Genomic DNA, 14,124 nt, shown 5'->3' with positions numbered 1-14,124 from the left:
GGACTGGGGGGAAGGTAGATAATGTCTGAATTAAGTGTTAGAATACTCAGCTAGTGTTGCAGAAGATTGCTTGCTGTGACGAAAAAACATCACACACATGGTGACTAGAAGTGAAGTGAAGTGTGGTGGTGGTGTGAGACTAAAGGAGAAACACACAGGGAGTGTTTGTTCTTTAGAGGGGAAGCTATACGTGAAGTAATAAGGGGTATATGGAAAATCTCTGTATCCTTCGCTCAATTTTGCTATGAACCTATAACTACTCTAAAAGTTTTAATCAATCAACTAATCAAGCATTTGTAATTGGGTCTATTTCTGGGTTATCTATCATGTTTCATTGATTTACACACCTATCCTTATACTAACATCATACTGTCTTGATGTCTGTCACTATATAATAAGTCCTGAAGTAAGGGTGTGTCCTCCATCTGGGTCCTTTCCTTTCCCATATAACTTTTAGAATAAGCTTATAAATTTTTTCAAAAGTCCTACTGGAATTTTGATTGAGAGTGCATATAGATCAATTTAGGGGAGAATGGAAAGCTTAACAACATCAAGTCTTCTGATCCATGAACAACAGAATCTTTGTCAATTTACTCAGATTTCCTTTCATTTCTCTCAACAGTGTTTGGGAGTTTTCAGCATATAAATTGTGCATTTATTTTATCTTAGGATTTTCATTTTTTGAGGCTACTATAAATGGTATTTTTTGAGGTTTCAATTTCCAATTGGTTGACTGCAAGCATATAGGAAAACAGTTGATTTCTTCATACTGACCATGAGTTTTTAACTTTTAGTTTCTAATTGTTCATTATCAGTGTATGGGAGTTTTTTGATTCTTGTATATTGATTTGTTATCTTGCAAACTTGTTGAACTCAACTTACTAATTCTAATAGCTTTTTAAAAAATAGATTCTTTGGGGGTCTCCTACATAGGTGTCATGTATCTGTGAATGAAGTTTTATTTCTTCCTTCTAAATCCATCTGCTTTTGACTTTTTTTTTTAATTTTAAAAAATTTATTTATTTATGATAGTCACAGAGAGAGAGAGAGAGAGAGGCAGAGACACAGGCAGAGGGAGAAGCAGGCTCCATGCACCGGGAGCCCGACGCAGCACTCGATCCCGGGTCTCCAGGATCGCGCCCTGGGCCAAAGGCAGGCGCCAAACCGCTGCGCCACCCAGGGATCCCCCTTGACTTCTTTCTTTTGCCTTAATGCATTGGCAAGGATTTCTAGTACAATGTTGAATCAAAGGGGAGAGTGTGTACATCTCTGCCTTGTTCCTGGTCAGAAGGAAAGCCTTTCACTATTAAGAATGTAGTGGGGTGCGTGGATGGCTCAGTTGGTTAAGCATCTGCCTATGCTCAGGTCATGGTCTCAGGGTCCTGAGATGGAGCCCCCACATTGGGCTCCCTACTCAGCAGGGAGCCTGCTTCTCCTCTCTCCCTGCCTGCCACTCACTCTGCTTGTGCTCTCTGTCAAATAAATAAAATCTTTAAAACAATAATGTTAGCTACTAATTACTTCAGGTTGAGGAAGTTCCCTACCTATTTTGCTGCACTTTTTTTTTTTTAAATCATGAAAGGAGGTTGAATTTTGTCAACTGTTTTTTTTTCTAGATATATGGAGATGATAATTTGTTTTGATTTTGATGTGCTGATATGGTGAATACAAAGATTTTCAATTGCTGAACCAACCTTGCATTCCTGGCATAAAGGTATGTGAGTATGATTTATTATTCTTTTTGTATGTTGTTGAGTTGGCTTTGCTAATATTTTATTGAAGATGTTTGCTTTGGGGTGCCTGGGTGGCTCAGTCGGTTGAGCATCTGACTCTCGGTTTCTGGTCAGCTCATGATCTCAGGGTCATGAGACTGAGCCCTGCATTGGGCTCCATGCTCACAAGAAATCTGCTTGAGATTCTCTCTCCCTTTGCCCCTCTCCCTGCTCATGGTCTTTCATAAATAAATAAATAAATAAATAAATAAATAAATAAATAAATAAATAAATAAATATTTTAAAAATATGTTTGCATCTATATTCATGGGAGATGCTGGCCTGTGGTTTCTTTTCCTCTAGAGTTTTCTTCTGACTTTGGTATTAGAGTAATGTCATCTTTATAGAATGAGTTGGATGGCATTCCTTCTTTTTTTTTTTGACAGCATTCCGTCTTTTATTTTCTGAAAGAGCTGATGTTAAACATTTAGTAGAATTTACCAGTGAAGCAATCAGAGCCTGGGGATTTTATTGTGGAAAAGTTTTTAGCTACAGATTCAGTGTCTTTAATAGATATAGGGATCTCTAGGTTACCAATTTCTCTTGAGTTTGTGTCTTTTAAGAAATATGTCCATTTCCTCTAAGTTATCTAATTTATTGCTATGAGTTGTTGATAATGTCCCTTTATTTGTTTCATAACATCTGTATGACCTGAGATGTCTCCTTTTCATGCCTGAAACTGGTAATGTTTCTCTTTTTATTATTATTTTATACTGCTCTGGCTAGGGGTCTATCAGTTTCAAAGGTTTTCAATGATTTCATGGATTTTTCTCAATGATTTTCGTTGTTGTTTTTTTTAATGATTTATTTATTTATTTATTCATGATAGAGAGACAGAGACACAGGCAGAGGGAGAAGCAGGCTCCATGCTGGGAGCCCGACGCGGGACTCGATCCCGGGATTCCAGGATTGCGCCCTGGGCGAAAGGCAGGCGCCAAACCGCCGAGCCACCCAGGGATCCCGATTTTTGGTTTTCTATTACAATGACTTCTGATCTTATTTCGTGCCTATGCTTATCTTGGGCTTAAGCTGCTCTTTTCTAACTTTTGAAGAGTAGAATTTTAAGTCATTGACTTGAGAGCTTTCTTCTTTTCTAATAAAAGCATTTAATTTCCCTCTAGCTGCATCCCAAAATTCTGACAGAGTGTTTTTATTTTCATTCAGTTTAAAATATTTTGTAATTTCCCTTGGAATTTTGTTTTTGACCTATGAGTTACTTAGAAGTGTGTTTAAGTTTCTGACAATTGTGTGTCGGGGGTGGTTTACAGATGTATGTCTGTTACTGATTTCTAATTTAATTCTGTGGTGGGCACAGAGCAAATTTTGTATGATTTTTAAAATATTTGCTGAAGTTTGTTTTATGGCCTAGAATATATGGTCTATCTTGGTAAGTGTTCCATGTGTACTTGAAACATGTATTTTGTTTATTAGGTGGAATGTTCTATAGATGTTCTAAAGATCTATAGATGACAAGTTAAGTTGGTTGATAGTATTGTTCAGTTCTTTCATATTCTTGCTGAATTTTTATCTACTTGCTCTGTCAATTACTGATTTGTAACGTGACATTGAGTTAGGTTGCTACTCTGTGTCTCATAAGTTTCAACTGAATGCAAGGACATTGTATGTAGAAGGACGGTAGAGGGTACATTAAATAACAATATTTACACCCAGAAATCGGTATGCCTCTTTTACTGTCATGCCATCGTATAGGTATTGAGTCAATCTGGTCAGCAGTTGAACTGAGTTTGGGTTTTGTTGTTGCTATAGATAACTTCAATGCATCACACACTTCAGATTCCTCCAGCTGCGGGCTGCTGCTACTCTATGCTTCATGTGTTGCCTCAGGTGCCAGTGGGTTTTTTTTTTTAATACTCTTGCCCCATCCTCAGCTTTCAGTGGTCTCTGCATGTCTACTGCAGATGGAGTTCCTCTCTGCACGCTTGCTCCATCCCCGGAGGGGTGCTATTGCTTATTACTCATGGCAATTCCCATGTGGAAGTGGAAAGGAGTTCTTTATCCTTTTGGGCTGGTCTCAGTCTTAGGTCCTCAGAGGTGGTAGTTTCTCAGTGTTCCTGCATTCCTGCCTCCACTTATTGTAAGAAACACTTGGCTAGGTTTTAAAATTGGAACTTTTAAAGGAGTATTGGAGGAATAAATTTCCCAGTGTATAAATCTGTAATACAGGATAATAACTACCATTATCAGCTCACACTTCTCAAATGTAACCCAATACTTGAGACTCCTAAGCATGAAGATCAAGGCTAAACAGATATGTATGGCAGAAGACACTAAGCTGGCCATCTCAGACAAAGAGGCATTAATTTCATATATGCTATATAGTGAAGTGACTTTTCCAACAGTGAGATATGATATAATATATGAGTACTAACTCAAAAACAGAGCTTAAGTTTTTAAGTTCCACATCTACAGGACCACAGCCAACCAGCTGAGAAAAGGCTATTGAGGCTACCTAACAATCCCCTAACCTAACAAATGTGAATGAAATTTTAGTTCAAGTCTAACTATGAAGTGAGGTTTAAATTAGGAAGTTCAGGGGGAACCTGGCTGGCTCAGTCTGTAGAATATGTCACTCTTGATCTTGTGGTCATGAATTCAAGCCCCACACTGGGCGTGGAGCCTATTTAAGAAAAAAAAAAAGAAAAGAAAAGAAAAGAAAAAAAAAAAAAAACCAAATGAGGAAATTCAGGGTTGTAGAACACTTCAGAGTGAAGGATATGGTGTCCATAAGGAAAAGGAGTCTTATTAACAAATGCCTGGGATTTACACAAAAACAGACTGATATGAACACAATCATGAAGTTGTAATAGAAAAAAAGGAATAGAAGAGGAAGACTAATTTAAAGGACAAGAGGAAACCATACAGGTGAATCTCATCCCGGTATGAGGAAGGCATCAATTATGTTTATGTTTAGCACAGAGCCAACTGGCAAATACAGGTGCCCAATGAATAGTTTTTGAAAAAAGTATGCTTTGTATCCCCACTTAGATGGTGAACTACTTGATTACATGCTTTGTTCTATACTCCTCTCCATCTAGCACAGTGCTCGGAACTTAGTATTTGCTCAAAATTCATTAGTTAATTGATTTCTCCGCCTTTGGCATCTTCAGTAAAGCACAATTCACAAGGCAGAGTCATCTTTCAGAAATGTGTGAGCTTCCCATCCCCTCAAAACGGACAAAGGCAAAGAAGATGAGAGAGGGATGAGAAGGGTGCTAACATTTTACCAAATTAATGAGGGGATATATTGGTGCCCACAATGTGCTGGGAAATACAAAAACAGTCATAAGCCTGTCTCGGAAAAGCTTGAGCAAGTCTATAGGGATTAGAACAGTTGCTGAATTTATGGTACCCTGGGAACCTCTATTTGTCAAGTGCCATAGAGGCAGCCCTGACACTGGCACAGGTGAAGATGAATTTTCATTCAGAGCAGTGAGCCTTCAGACTCCATTAATCCTCAGGGTTTTGATGATGAATTTCTTTCTTTTTTTATTTTATTTATTTTCACTCTAATGCCTCCTCCCACTGCCCTGTAACAGTGTGGAAGGAACGGAACAGATGGTGCTTTACGTGGAAGACCGAAGGCTCATGAGGATACAAAGCCTGCCCACTTTGAAATCACATGACTGCACGTGCAAGGAAAAGCCTTGATTTCCCCTGGGAGACACAGATGCAATGATGTTAGTATTCCCAGTGGAGGGAGGGGAGGGGAAGGCTAACAGGCCATTTACAAGGAAGACCACACTTACACTAATATACTCTTCAGCAAGAACCGTGTTTAATCACAAAACAACAGGAGGACAGATATCTGAAGATTAAAAAACACCAAAGTAAAAGAGAGGCAGGTAAGGGTTTTAGTATGCTGCTATGCAAAGCCCACTTAGAATGAACTAGTGAGGACATACAGTAGTAGAATACTGGCCTCTAGTTAACCTGCCATTGGCTCTGACCCAGTTTTAATCGGAAGAAGCCAGGATTTACAACCTGCTTAAGGATGGGGTTTGACAACTGCTATAATCAGAAGAGCTGTCAACACAAGGACAGCTGTCAAGCCAAACTGTAATTCATAAAAAATAATAGCTAAGCCCCTAAGACATCCCCAACATTGTCTCTGTACCTACTGGATTTAACTATACTTAGAGTTTTATGAAAGTTACAGAAATAGGCTAAGGGTCCTAAAATCAAATAAAAAAAAAAAGCTGTGAAGTACCTATTATGTAAAAAAAGTTAAACAATACTATGTGACCAAATGGGTAAAATATGCTCACCAGATTCCCGAGGACATAGTGTTTAATAAAAGTGGTTATTAATATTATTACATGCCCAACTCTATTTTGATGACCTTAAAAACTGGCAAAAAAGTCTAGTGACCTAGTAAAAAATCTTAATTAAAAATGAATCACTCCTGTAAGTGATTAAACTTAAAATATTAATTTCATGAAATATTCCTGAGTTGTCAGAATATTTTAGTTTTATATGTTTGTAATGCCAAAACCACCTAACTAATGATATTATTTTAGTGTTTAATTATCTTGATTATAATAAATATGGTATTTGTTTTGTTCTTTCTGCAATGAATAATATACTCTGAGAGACAGAAATAGAGGTTGTTTCACTAGATCAATTTTGGGCAGGATTCCTGAATCAGAGATAATTTTTATTCATGTCTAAACTCCCAGTAAGGGATCCCTGGGTGGCGCAGCGGTTTGGCGCCTGCCTTTGGCCCAGGGCGCGATCCTGGAGACCCGGGATCGAATCCCATATCAGGCTCCCGGTGCATGGAGCCTGCTTCTCCCTCTGCCTGTGTCTCTGCCTCTCTCTCTCTCTGTGACTATCATAAGTAAGTAAATAAAAAATAAAAAAAAATTAAAAAAAAAACTCCCAGTAAACAGAAATAAGAATATAAAAGCACATGGATGGACACAGATGTTGATAAAGCACAGTTTTGAAAAATAGCCTTGACTCACTAAGGTGACCAGTGATAAAGAATTTTATTTTATTTCTAAAAAAGATTATCTCCCAGAAAATAATGTCTACTTTAAAAGGATACTGTAATTATTATTGAAATTATGAAAACAGGACTGGAAGTGGAATCAGAAGACCTGGACAAGTGTCTTAGCTCTGCTACTACAACTTGTGTTACCCTGTCAAGGTCACTTGACCCCACCAGACTTCAGTTTTTCATTTGCAAGAAAGCAAGACCTAGTTCAGACATTTGTTGGAAAGGTTGAAAGATTATGTATATGAAAACAGTATCACCAACACCTTTATCTGGGTTTGGAGGGGTTTTGTGTGTAAACAATTTATCAGAGTATATATAAATTAAATACAGAAAAGTACCAAAATCAAATATATAAATTTTCTTATGATGAAAGTATCCATATAACTAACTAGCACACAGATCAAGAATCAGACCATTATTAGAATCTCAGAAGCACTGCTGCCCTTGTTAATTTCTTCCAGATATTACCTATCCATTTCCCCAAGGAAATGGATGTTGAGTTTTTCCCGTTTTTTGATCTTTATATAAATGGATACATACAGTATGTATTCTTTTGTGTCTGGCATTTTGAACTCAACAGTATGTTTGTGAGATTCATCTAAGGTGTTGTATGTTATGGTTGCTATGGTTCTTTCTTTATTGCTGTATAGAATTCCATTGGATGAATATCTTATCTGATTGGATCTCCTAATTTCTGAATCTGAAGATCTGAGTGTTTTATCAATCACAGAAATTATCAATTAAGTATATCTTCAAATATTGATTTTTATCTACTTGTTTCTTCTGGAACTCTTACTTAAAAATGCTGGACTTTATTACTTAATATTCAGTGTCTCTTCCACATTTCCATCTCTTTATCTTCTGTGTTGCCATTTAGAACTACCTTTCCATTCATCATTTTTTTTAACTTCTGCCAATTTTGCACTTTAACCTATCCATTGTAAAATTTATGTACTTTTTATCTATCAAAGTTCATTTGGTTCTCTTGCAAATCTGCCTATTCTTTCTTGGAATGTCTTGTTCTTATGTTTTTCACCCACTGATTTTATACAAACTTCTGATAATTTCTATCCAGTAATTTTACTGAAGTTCTTCAAAGTCTAATCTTGAGGTTTACTATGTCTGCTGACGATCACTTAAGTTTATTTTGTAGTTTGGGATTATAAGCTCATTTTCAGCAGGGCTTCTTTCTTGTAGGAATTTTGTGCTGCCCTTGTTGAGGATGTGTCCCTCAAGAAAAGTTTAGCATTTGCTTTTGCCAAGTCCCTCAGACATAACCAGCTGTACACTTATTTTGTTAATTTCTTCACTTGATGATTTATAAAACAATCAGAGTGTAAGTTTAAACTTCAAACCCATGTGAAATAGGGCCTTTCCCCCCCAACTCAAATTCTGGTGTGTGGCAGATAAACTTCTTTGTCTTCCTTTCTTAAACTGGTGGGCCAACTTTTTCTAATGTAATTATATATATAATATATAATATATAATATATAATATATAATATATAATATATAATATATAATTTTTTTTTAAACTGAGGGTGTAGCCCTTTGAGCATCCTGGCTTATGTGCCAGGATGGTCTCCATTCCAATACCTCATTTTTTCTCATTCAGAAAGCATCATTTCCAGGGTTTGGTGGCATTGAAGCCCAAGCTCATAGTTTCCCTACTTTAGATGCAGTGTTAGCTCACACACTTACCATTATGGTTGTCACATCCTCATATACTGGGTGGGAGTTCAAGACACCCGAAGTCTGGGCACATCCCTGAACCTTTAAAGAGGATTTTTGGTATATTTTATCTAACAAATAATAGGTGCTCAAAAATATTTGTTGAATGAATGAAATCTAATTAAGAAAGTCATATTCACAGTACTAATAGAGCCTATAACATTCTGATTTAAAATAATTTAAAATTAATTTTCAAATTATATATATATAAAATCTCCAAATATAGAAGTTATTAAAGGGTTTATAGGAAAACCTGTTTATCCTATACTTGTATTCTAGCCCTGCAGTTCCTCTTCCCTCGGCAACCAACACTAGCTTTTCATGTATACTTCCAGAGGTATCTTATGCAGTTACTAGCAATATGTATAGATTTTTTTCCATGGTAGCACACTACCTACCACTGTTCTGCTCCTTAATCCTTTCACTTAACAATGTATCTTAGATATTTTTCTGTGTTAGCATGCAAAGAAAATATAACTTATTTTGAAGCCAATCAGGAAGACCTTTGGAAAATTCCAATCCTGCTGCTATCTAGAAATGCATTTTGCAATATATCGACCTTAAAATGGACACATTCCCACCTCTACTGAGGCATTTGCCCCTAATGGTTAACTAGGGGTCATGCAGTGACTCATTTCCATTTTCAAGGGTCCATTCAGTCTCACTCAGCTGTTAACGAGTTTCTGGATGGAGAAGAGAAAGGAAAGCACAACACATGCCACAGAGAAGGCACTACAAATATCTGAATGAGTGGATGCAACAAAAAATGAGGGGCTGAAGATCAGAGCTGAGTCAGCAGAGCATGTGGATGCACTGGCAGCTGCTGTCTCTCTAAGCACAGCAGTGAACTCTGGACCTAATGCCAAATATTCTGGAGAAAAAGATGCCTGCTTCTTAAAGTCAGACATCAGGAAAAAGGCACAGTCCTGAATTTTACACAGAAAGCCTCACGTTCATTGTGAAGTTTCTTATTTCCCCCTTCTCATTATCTGTAGTTGTCTGACTTATGCTTGGTTGTCCCAAATTACCATCACAACTGTGGATATGGCTAAGAAAAGTTTTTTTCTGGGTCAAAAATTAGGTTTTAGAATAGCCAGTTCTTGGTGATGTTAGAGGAGCTAAATGACAGAATTATCACCTAAAACATGCCTGAGGAGTAATGAGTGCTGTGGAAGGAGGCACAGGAAGGGATTGTGCTTTTCTCTTCTTTCCTAGCAAATCTAGAGACGTGAGCTTGAATTTCTGGCTCCTGTAGGTGAGTTTATTAACCTGAGTTTTGGTATCCTCATTTTGTAAACCAAAGCCCTACCTCTTTTTTTTTTTTTTTTAAAGATTTACTTATTTATGTATTTGGGAGAGACAAACTACATAAGCAGGGGGAAGGGCAGAGGGAATCTCAAGCAGACTCCCTGCTGAGTGTGGAGTCCGATATGGGGCTCCATCCTATGACCCTGAGATCATGACATGAGCCAAAAATCAAGAGTCAGACACTTAACTGACTGAGCCACCCAGGCGCCCCACCAAGCTCTATTTTAGAAGGAGCCTCGAGATTCCTTTACCTGTATACTGCATTGTGTATGTATATTTTGTATGTATAAGGTCAAATTATATCTAAATGTTATAGTCCACATTCTCTGATTATTACTGGAAGACAGTTCTCTAAGGGACTCTTCATGATTCTGCATCTCTTGAGAGCAAAGATAATGACAGCTTTTGTTCCAGACTCTTTTTAAGGCTGTATAGTGAACAGCCTTGGACTACAGAGGTAATGCTTCCTTCCAGAGTAGAGGGTAGGTTTCTTTACTGTCCAATGTAATAAAAATAACATGTTCTCCAGGGCCACAGCTGGGCAGGTTTGCTTGCAGCTCATTATATTATAGACTAGAGTTCCCTAAACTTAGGATTCCTAAGATATGATACACTGTGTGTATAGTATCTATCTGGGCTTCTCTGCTTAGCTCCTACGGGAATAAAAAAAATGAAATAACACAAACATAAAGCTCATGCTGCTTGCTGTGTTATGAATAATCGTTTTTGGTGGTTTTTGCCAGAATCCATGAAACTGTGTCAGGTTAACTTGTTAATTTGCAAGCAGGGTATAATCTTAGACTACGCATAGTTCTTGACAGTTAATAGTGGGGCTGAGCATATTTTCTTGCTGTTTATTTGATATTTGGCTCTTCCCATCTGTGAACTATCCATTTTTGGGGTCTATTTTTCTATTTGACTGTCTTTCTTAATGGCTGGGTGGACAGTCTTGATATATTCTATATACTGATCTTATGCAGGTTATTTGCATTTTAAATTAAATATCTTCTCCTAGTAGTCTGGCCTTATGTTTTCACTTTGTTCATACTATCTTTTGTTTAACAGAAGTTTAAAATTTTAATGTACTTATCATAATTTAAATTAAGAAATCATTCCTTACTCTATTCATCTAAAAGTTTATAATTTTGCTTTTCTTTATATATCTATTCACCTAAAACTGATTTATGTGTATGGGATGAGTTTTTTTTTTTTTTAAGATTTATTTATTCATGAGAGACACAGAGAGAGGCAGAGACAGGCAGAAGGAGTAGCAGACTCCCCGTGGGAAGCTTGATGCGAGACTCGATTCCAGGACCCTGAGATCACAACCTGAGCCAAAGGCAGACACCCAACCACTGAGCCACACTGTAAGTTGTCTGGTTATCTGCTGTTGTATAACAAATCACTCAAAATCTAGTGGCTTAAATACAATGTATTAGTTTTCATGATTCTCTGGGTTGACCAGTTGGTTCTTTTGCTTCAAAGAACTAATTCTTAGTTTGTTGATTTTTCTCAATTGTTTTTCTATTCTCTTTTTCATTCAATTCTATTCTAATCTCTATTATCCTTTCTGCTTTCTTTAGGCTTTGTTTGCTGTTCTTTCTCCAGTGTCTTAAGGTGGAAGATTAGGTTACTGATTTTCTTCTTTCTTAACACAGGCATTTATAGCTATAAATTTCTCTGTAAGTACTGCTTTAGCTGTACTCCATAAATTTTGGCATGTGCTGTCTTCATTTTAATTCATCTCAAAGTATTTTCTGATTTCTCTTTTAATTTCCTCCTCCTTGACCTACTTGTTACTTAAGAGTGTGTTGCTTAGATTCCTCATATTTGTGAGTTTTCAAGTCTTGATATCTAATTTCATTCCACTGTGGTTGGAGAACATACACGGTATTATTTCTATTCTTTTAAACTTATTGAGGTTGTTTCATGGCCTTCATATTGTCTATCCTGAAGAATGCTCTATGTGCAGTTGAAAAGAATATATGTTCTGTTGTTGGTGGAATGTTTCATAGATGTCTGTTAGATCTAGTTGGTTTATAGTCTTGTTCAGGTCTTCTATTCCTTGTTTACCTTCTGTTTAGCGTCCTATCCATTAATAAAAGTGGGGTGCTAGAATCTCCAACTATTTTTATTTTATTTTTATCCAACTATTTTTTTTGAATTGTCTGAGTTTTTTCTTTAGTGGTTGCTCTAGGGTTTACCATATAAACTTTAACTTCAGCTTCAGATTTATACTCAACTTAATTCCAGTGATATATAGAAACATCACTTCCATATATCTCTATTCCATTTTCCCTCTTTTGGTGGTAGTATTGTTATATCTGTTACATCTATTAATGTTACAAATCCAACAATACATTATTACAATTACTTTAACATCTGTAGTCACTTCCTTACTTAGCCCAGTATAACTTTGTTCTCATCTGTCTCCTCTGGGCTGTTATTGGCAAATATATTATACTTCTATATGTGATGGGCCCAATACACATTGTATACATATTATTTTTGACAGTACTTTTAAAAATCAGTTAAGGAAAGGAGAAAAAAGTATGCATTTATACTATCTTTTATAACTACATGATTGTATTCATGAATCCTCTGTTTTTTCATGTGGATTTGAATTACCTTTTGGGTCATTTGCTTTCAGTCTGAATATTTTCCTTTAGTACTTCTTGTCAGATGGGTCTGCTAGCAACAAATTCTCTCAGTTTTTGTTTATCTGGGAAAGACTTTATTATATCTTCATTTTTGAAAGATAGCTTTGCTAGATATATAGATATATATTCCTTCTATTTCTATAAATAGATATTCAAGGTCAGAACACAGTGGGATAACATATTGAAAGTGATCAGGGGAAACCACTCAACTGGGGCATAAATTGTTCTACAAACCAACCAAATCAAATTGTGGCTTTTTTAAAGGTCAGTGTTTGATATTTGTTCTTACTCATGAAGGCTCCTCCCAGCTGGAGTATTTTCCCATTCTCTCCATTATTCTTGAGAGTACCCTTGTTCAAGAAGCCTTGAACTTCTCTTCTCCAGGCTCTGCTGCAAGTGAAGTCAGTTCCTTTGGGAAGAGATTAGGAGCTGTTTTATAGCTAGCTTCTCCCTCCAGGCAAAATCTCTGAGCCAGATTCCGGAGCCAGGAGTGTGGAAAACAGTAAACTTCTCTTTGAGTGACACCCCTCCTCCCTCTGCTCTAGGAGTTGGTGGTTGGTGGCAGTATAGGGACAGCCTGGTTTGCCTCTCCTGGCATGGAGCCACTACCTTGCAAACCAGGGCAAGGGTGATCAGGGCCTCAGTATTGTCAGTGTACCACATCCAAGCCTCCATCTCATGACTACACTTGCCCAGGATTTAGCTCTTTAAAATGTATTTTCTACCTTTTATACTAATGTTTAAGAATATAGTTAAAAAAAAAAAACTGACCTTGTATTCAGCATCTTTGCTTTATTGTATCAGTTTTAATAATCTGACTGTAGAGTCTCCTGAATTTCTATGTAGCTACTTATTTTATTTGAAATTAATGATGATTGTTTCTTTTTATCCCTCCCATGTGCTTTTTTATTTCTTTTGCTTTTCTTTCTGTGTAGTCTAGGATTACAATATAATATTACAGAAAATTAGTTTGGGAGGCATCTTTTTTTCATTCTTGTTTTTAAAGGAAATGCTTCAAACATTTCATCTTTAGTAATATTTGTACTAGGTTTTTGATATATAATTTTTTTAAAGATTTTATTTATTCATGAGAGACACACAGAGAGAGAGGCAGAGACATAGGCAGAGGGAGAGGCAGGCTTGCTGTGGGGAACCTGATGTGGGACTCAATCCCAGGACCTCAGGATCACGACCTGAGCCAAAGGCAGATGCTCAACCATAGGGCCACCCAGGTGCCCCAATATATAATCAGGCCATAGACGTTTTCTTGAGTTTCTAGTTTAGTAAGAGTTTTTATCATAAACAATCATATTAGCTAACATCTACTGAATAACTACAAGGTATTGGACATTGTCCTAAGCACTTAGCCCATTATATATTCATAACATATCTCTGAGGTTATTATTATTCCTATTTCACCATAAATAAAGAGGTGCATTGAAGTTACATCATCTATCCAAGCTCAGTAGTAGAACTAGAATTTGAACCCAGAAGTTTGGCTTAAGAGCCTGGGGTCTTAAACACTTTTCTGTATTGCTTCTTTATATTGCATTCTGTATTGAATTTCCTCAATTGCTTTTTCTGCATCTGATTTTACTAAATGGTTTTTCAATTAATTTGCTAATGTGGCAAAC

At 36.7% G+C, this 14,124-nt stretch overlaps 1 protein-coding gene across 14 annotated transcripts in view; it reads right to left on the bottom strand.

Annotated features, from left to right (window-relative positions):
* Nucleotides 1-14,124, bottom strand: part of ACBD6 (acyl-CoA binding domain containing 6) — a 207,755-nt gene that overhangs the window by 5,871 nt on the left and 187,760 nt on the right. For 3 of the 14 annotated variants that reach the window (XR_013382137.1, XR_013382138.1, XM_077902073.1), the window contains one exon: nucleotides 12,780-12,899. The exons of 7 other annotated variants lie outside the window; for them this stretch is intronic. Coding sequence is in view for 5 of the 7 variants with exons in the window: in XM_077902073.1 (XP_077758199.1) it covers nucleotides 12,780-12,899 (120 nt within the window). In the remaining 2 variants the exon portion in view is untranslated. Of the gene's footprint in view, nucleotides 1-8,492; nucleotides 8,565-12,779; nucleotides 12,900-14,124 lie in introns of all 14 variants that reach the window. 4 more of the 14 variants (XM_077902077.1, XM_077902078.1, XM_077902081.1 and 1 more) reach the window with 2 other exon arrangements.

The sequence above is a fragment of the Canis aureus genome, chromosome 6, assembly GCF_053574225.1.
Source record: "Canis aureus isolate CA01 chromosome 6, VMU_Caureus_v.1.0, whole genome shotgun sequence".
Taxonomy (NCBI): Eukaryota; Metazoa; Chordata; class Mammalia; order Carnivora; family Canidae; genus Canis; species Canis aureus.
Note: the sequence above shows the minus strand (reverse complement) of the source record. Positions and strands in the feature narration are given on the sequence as shown.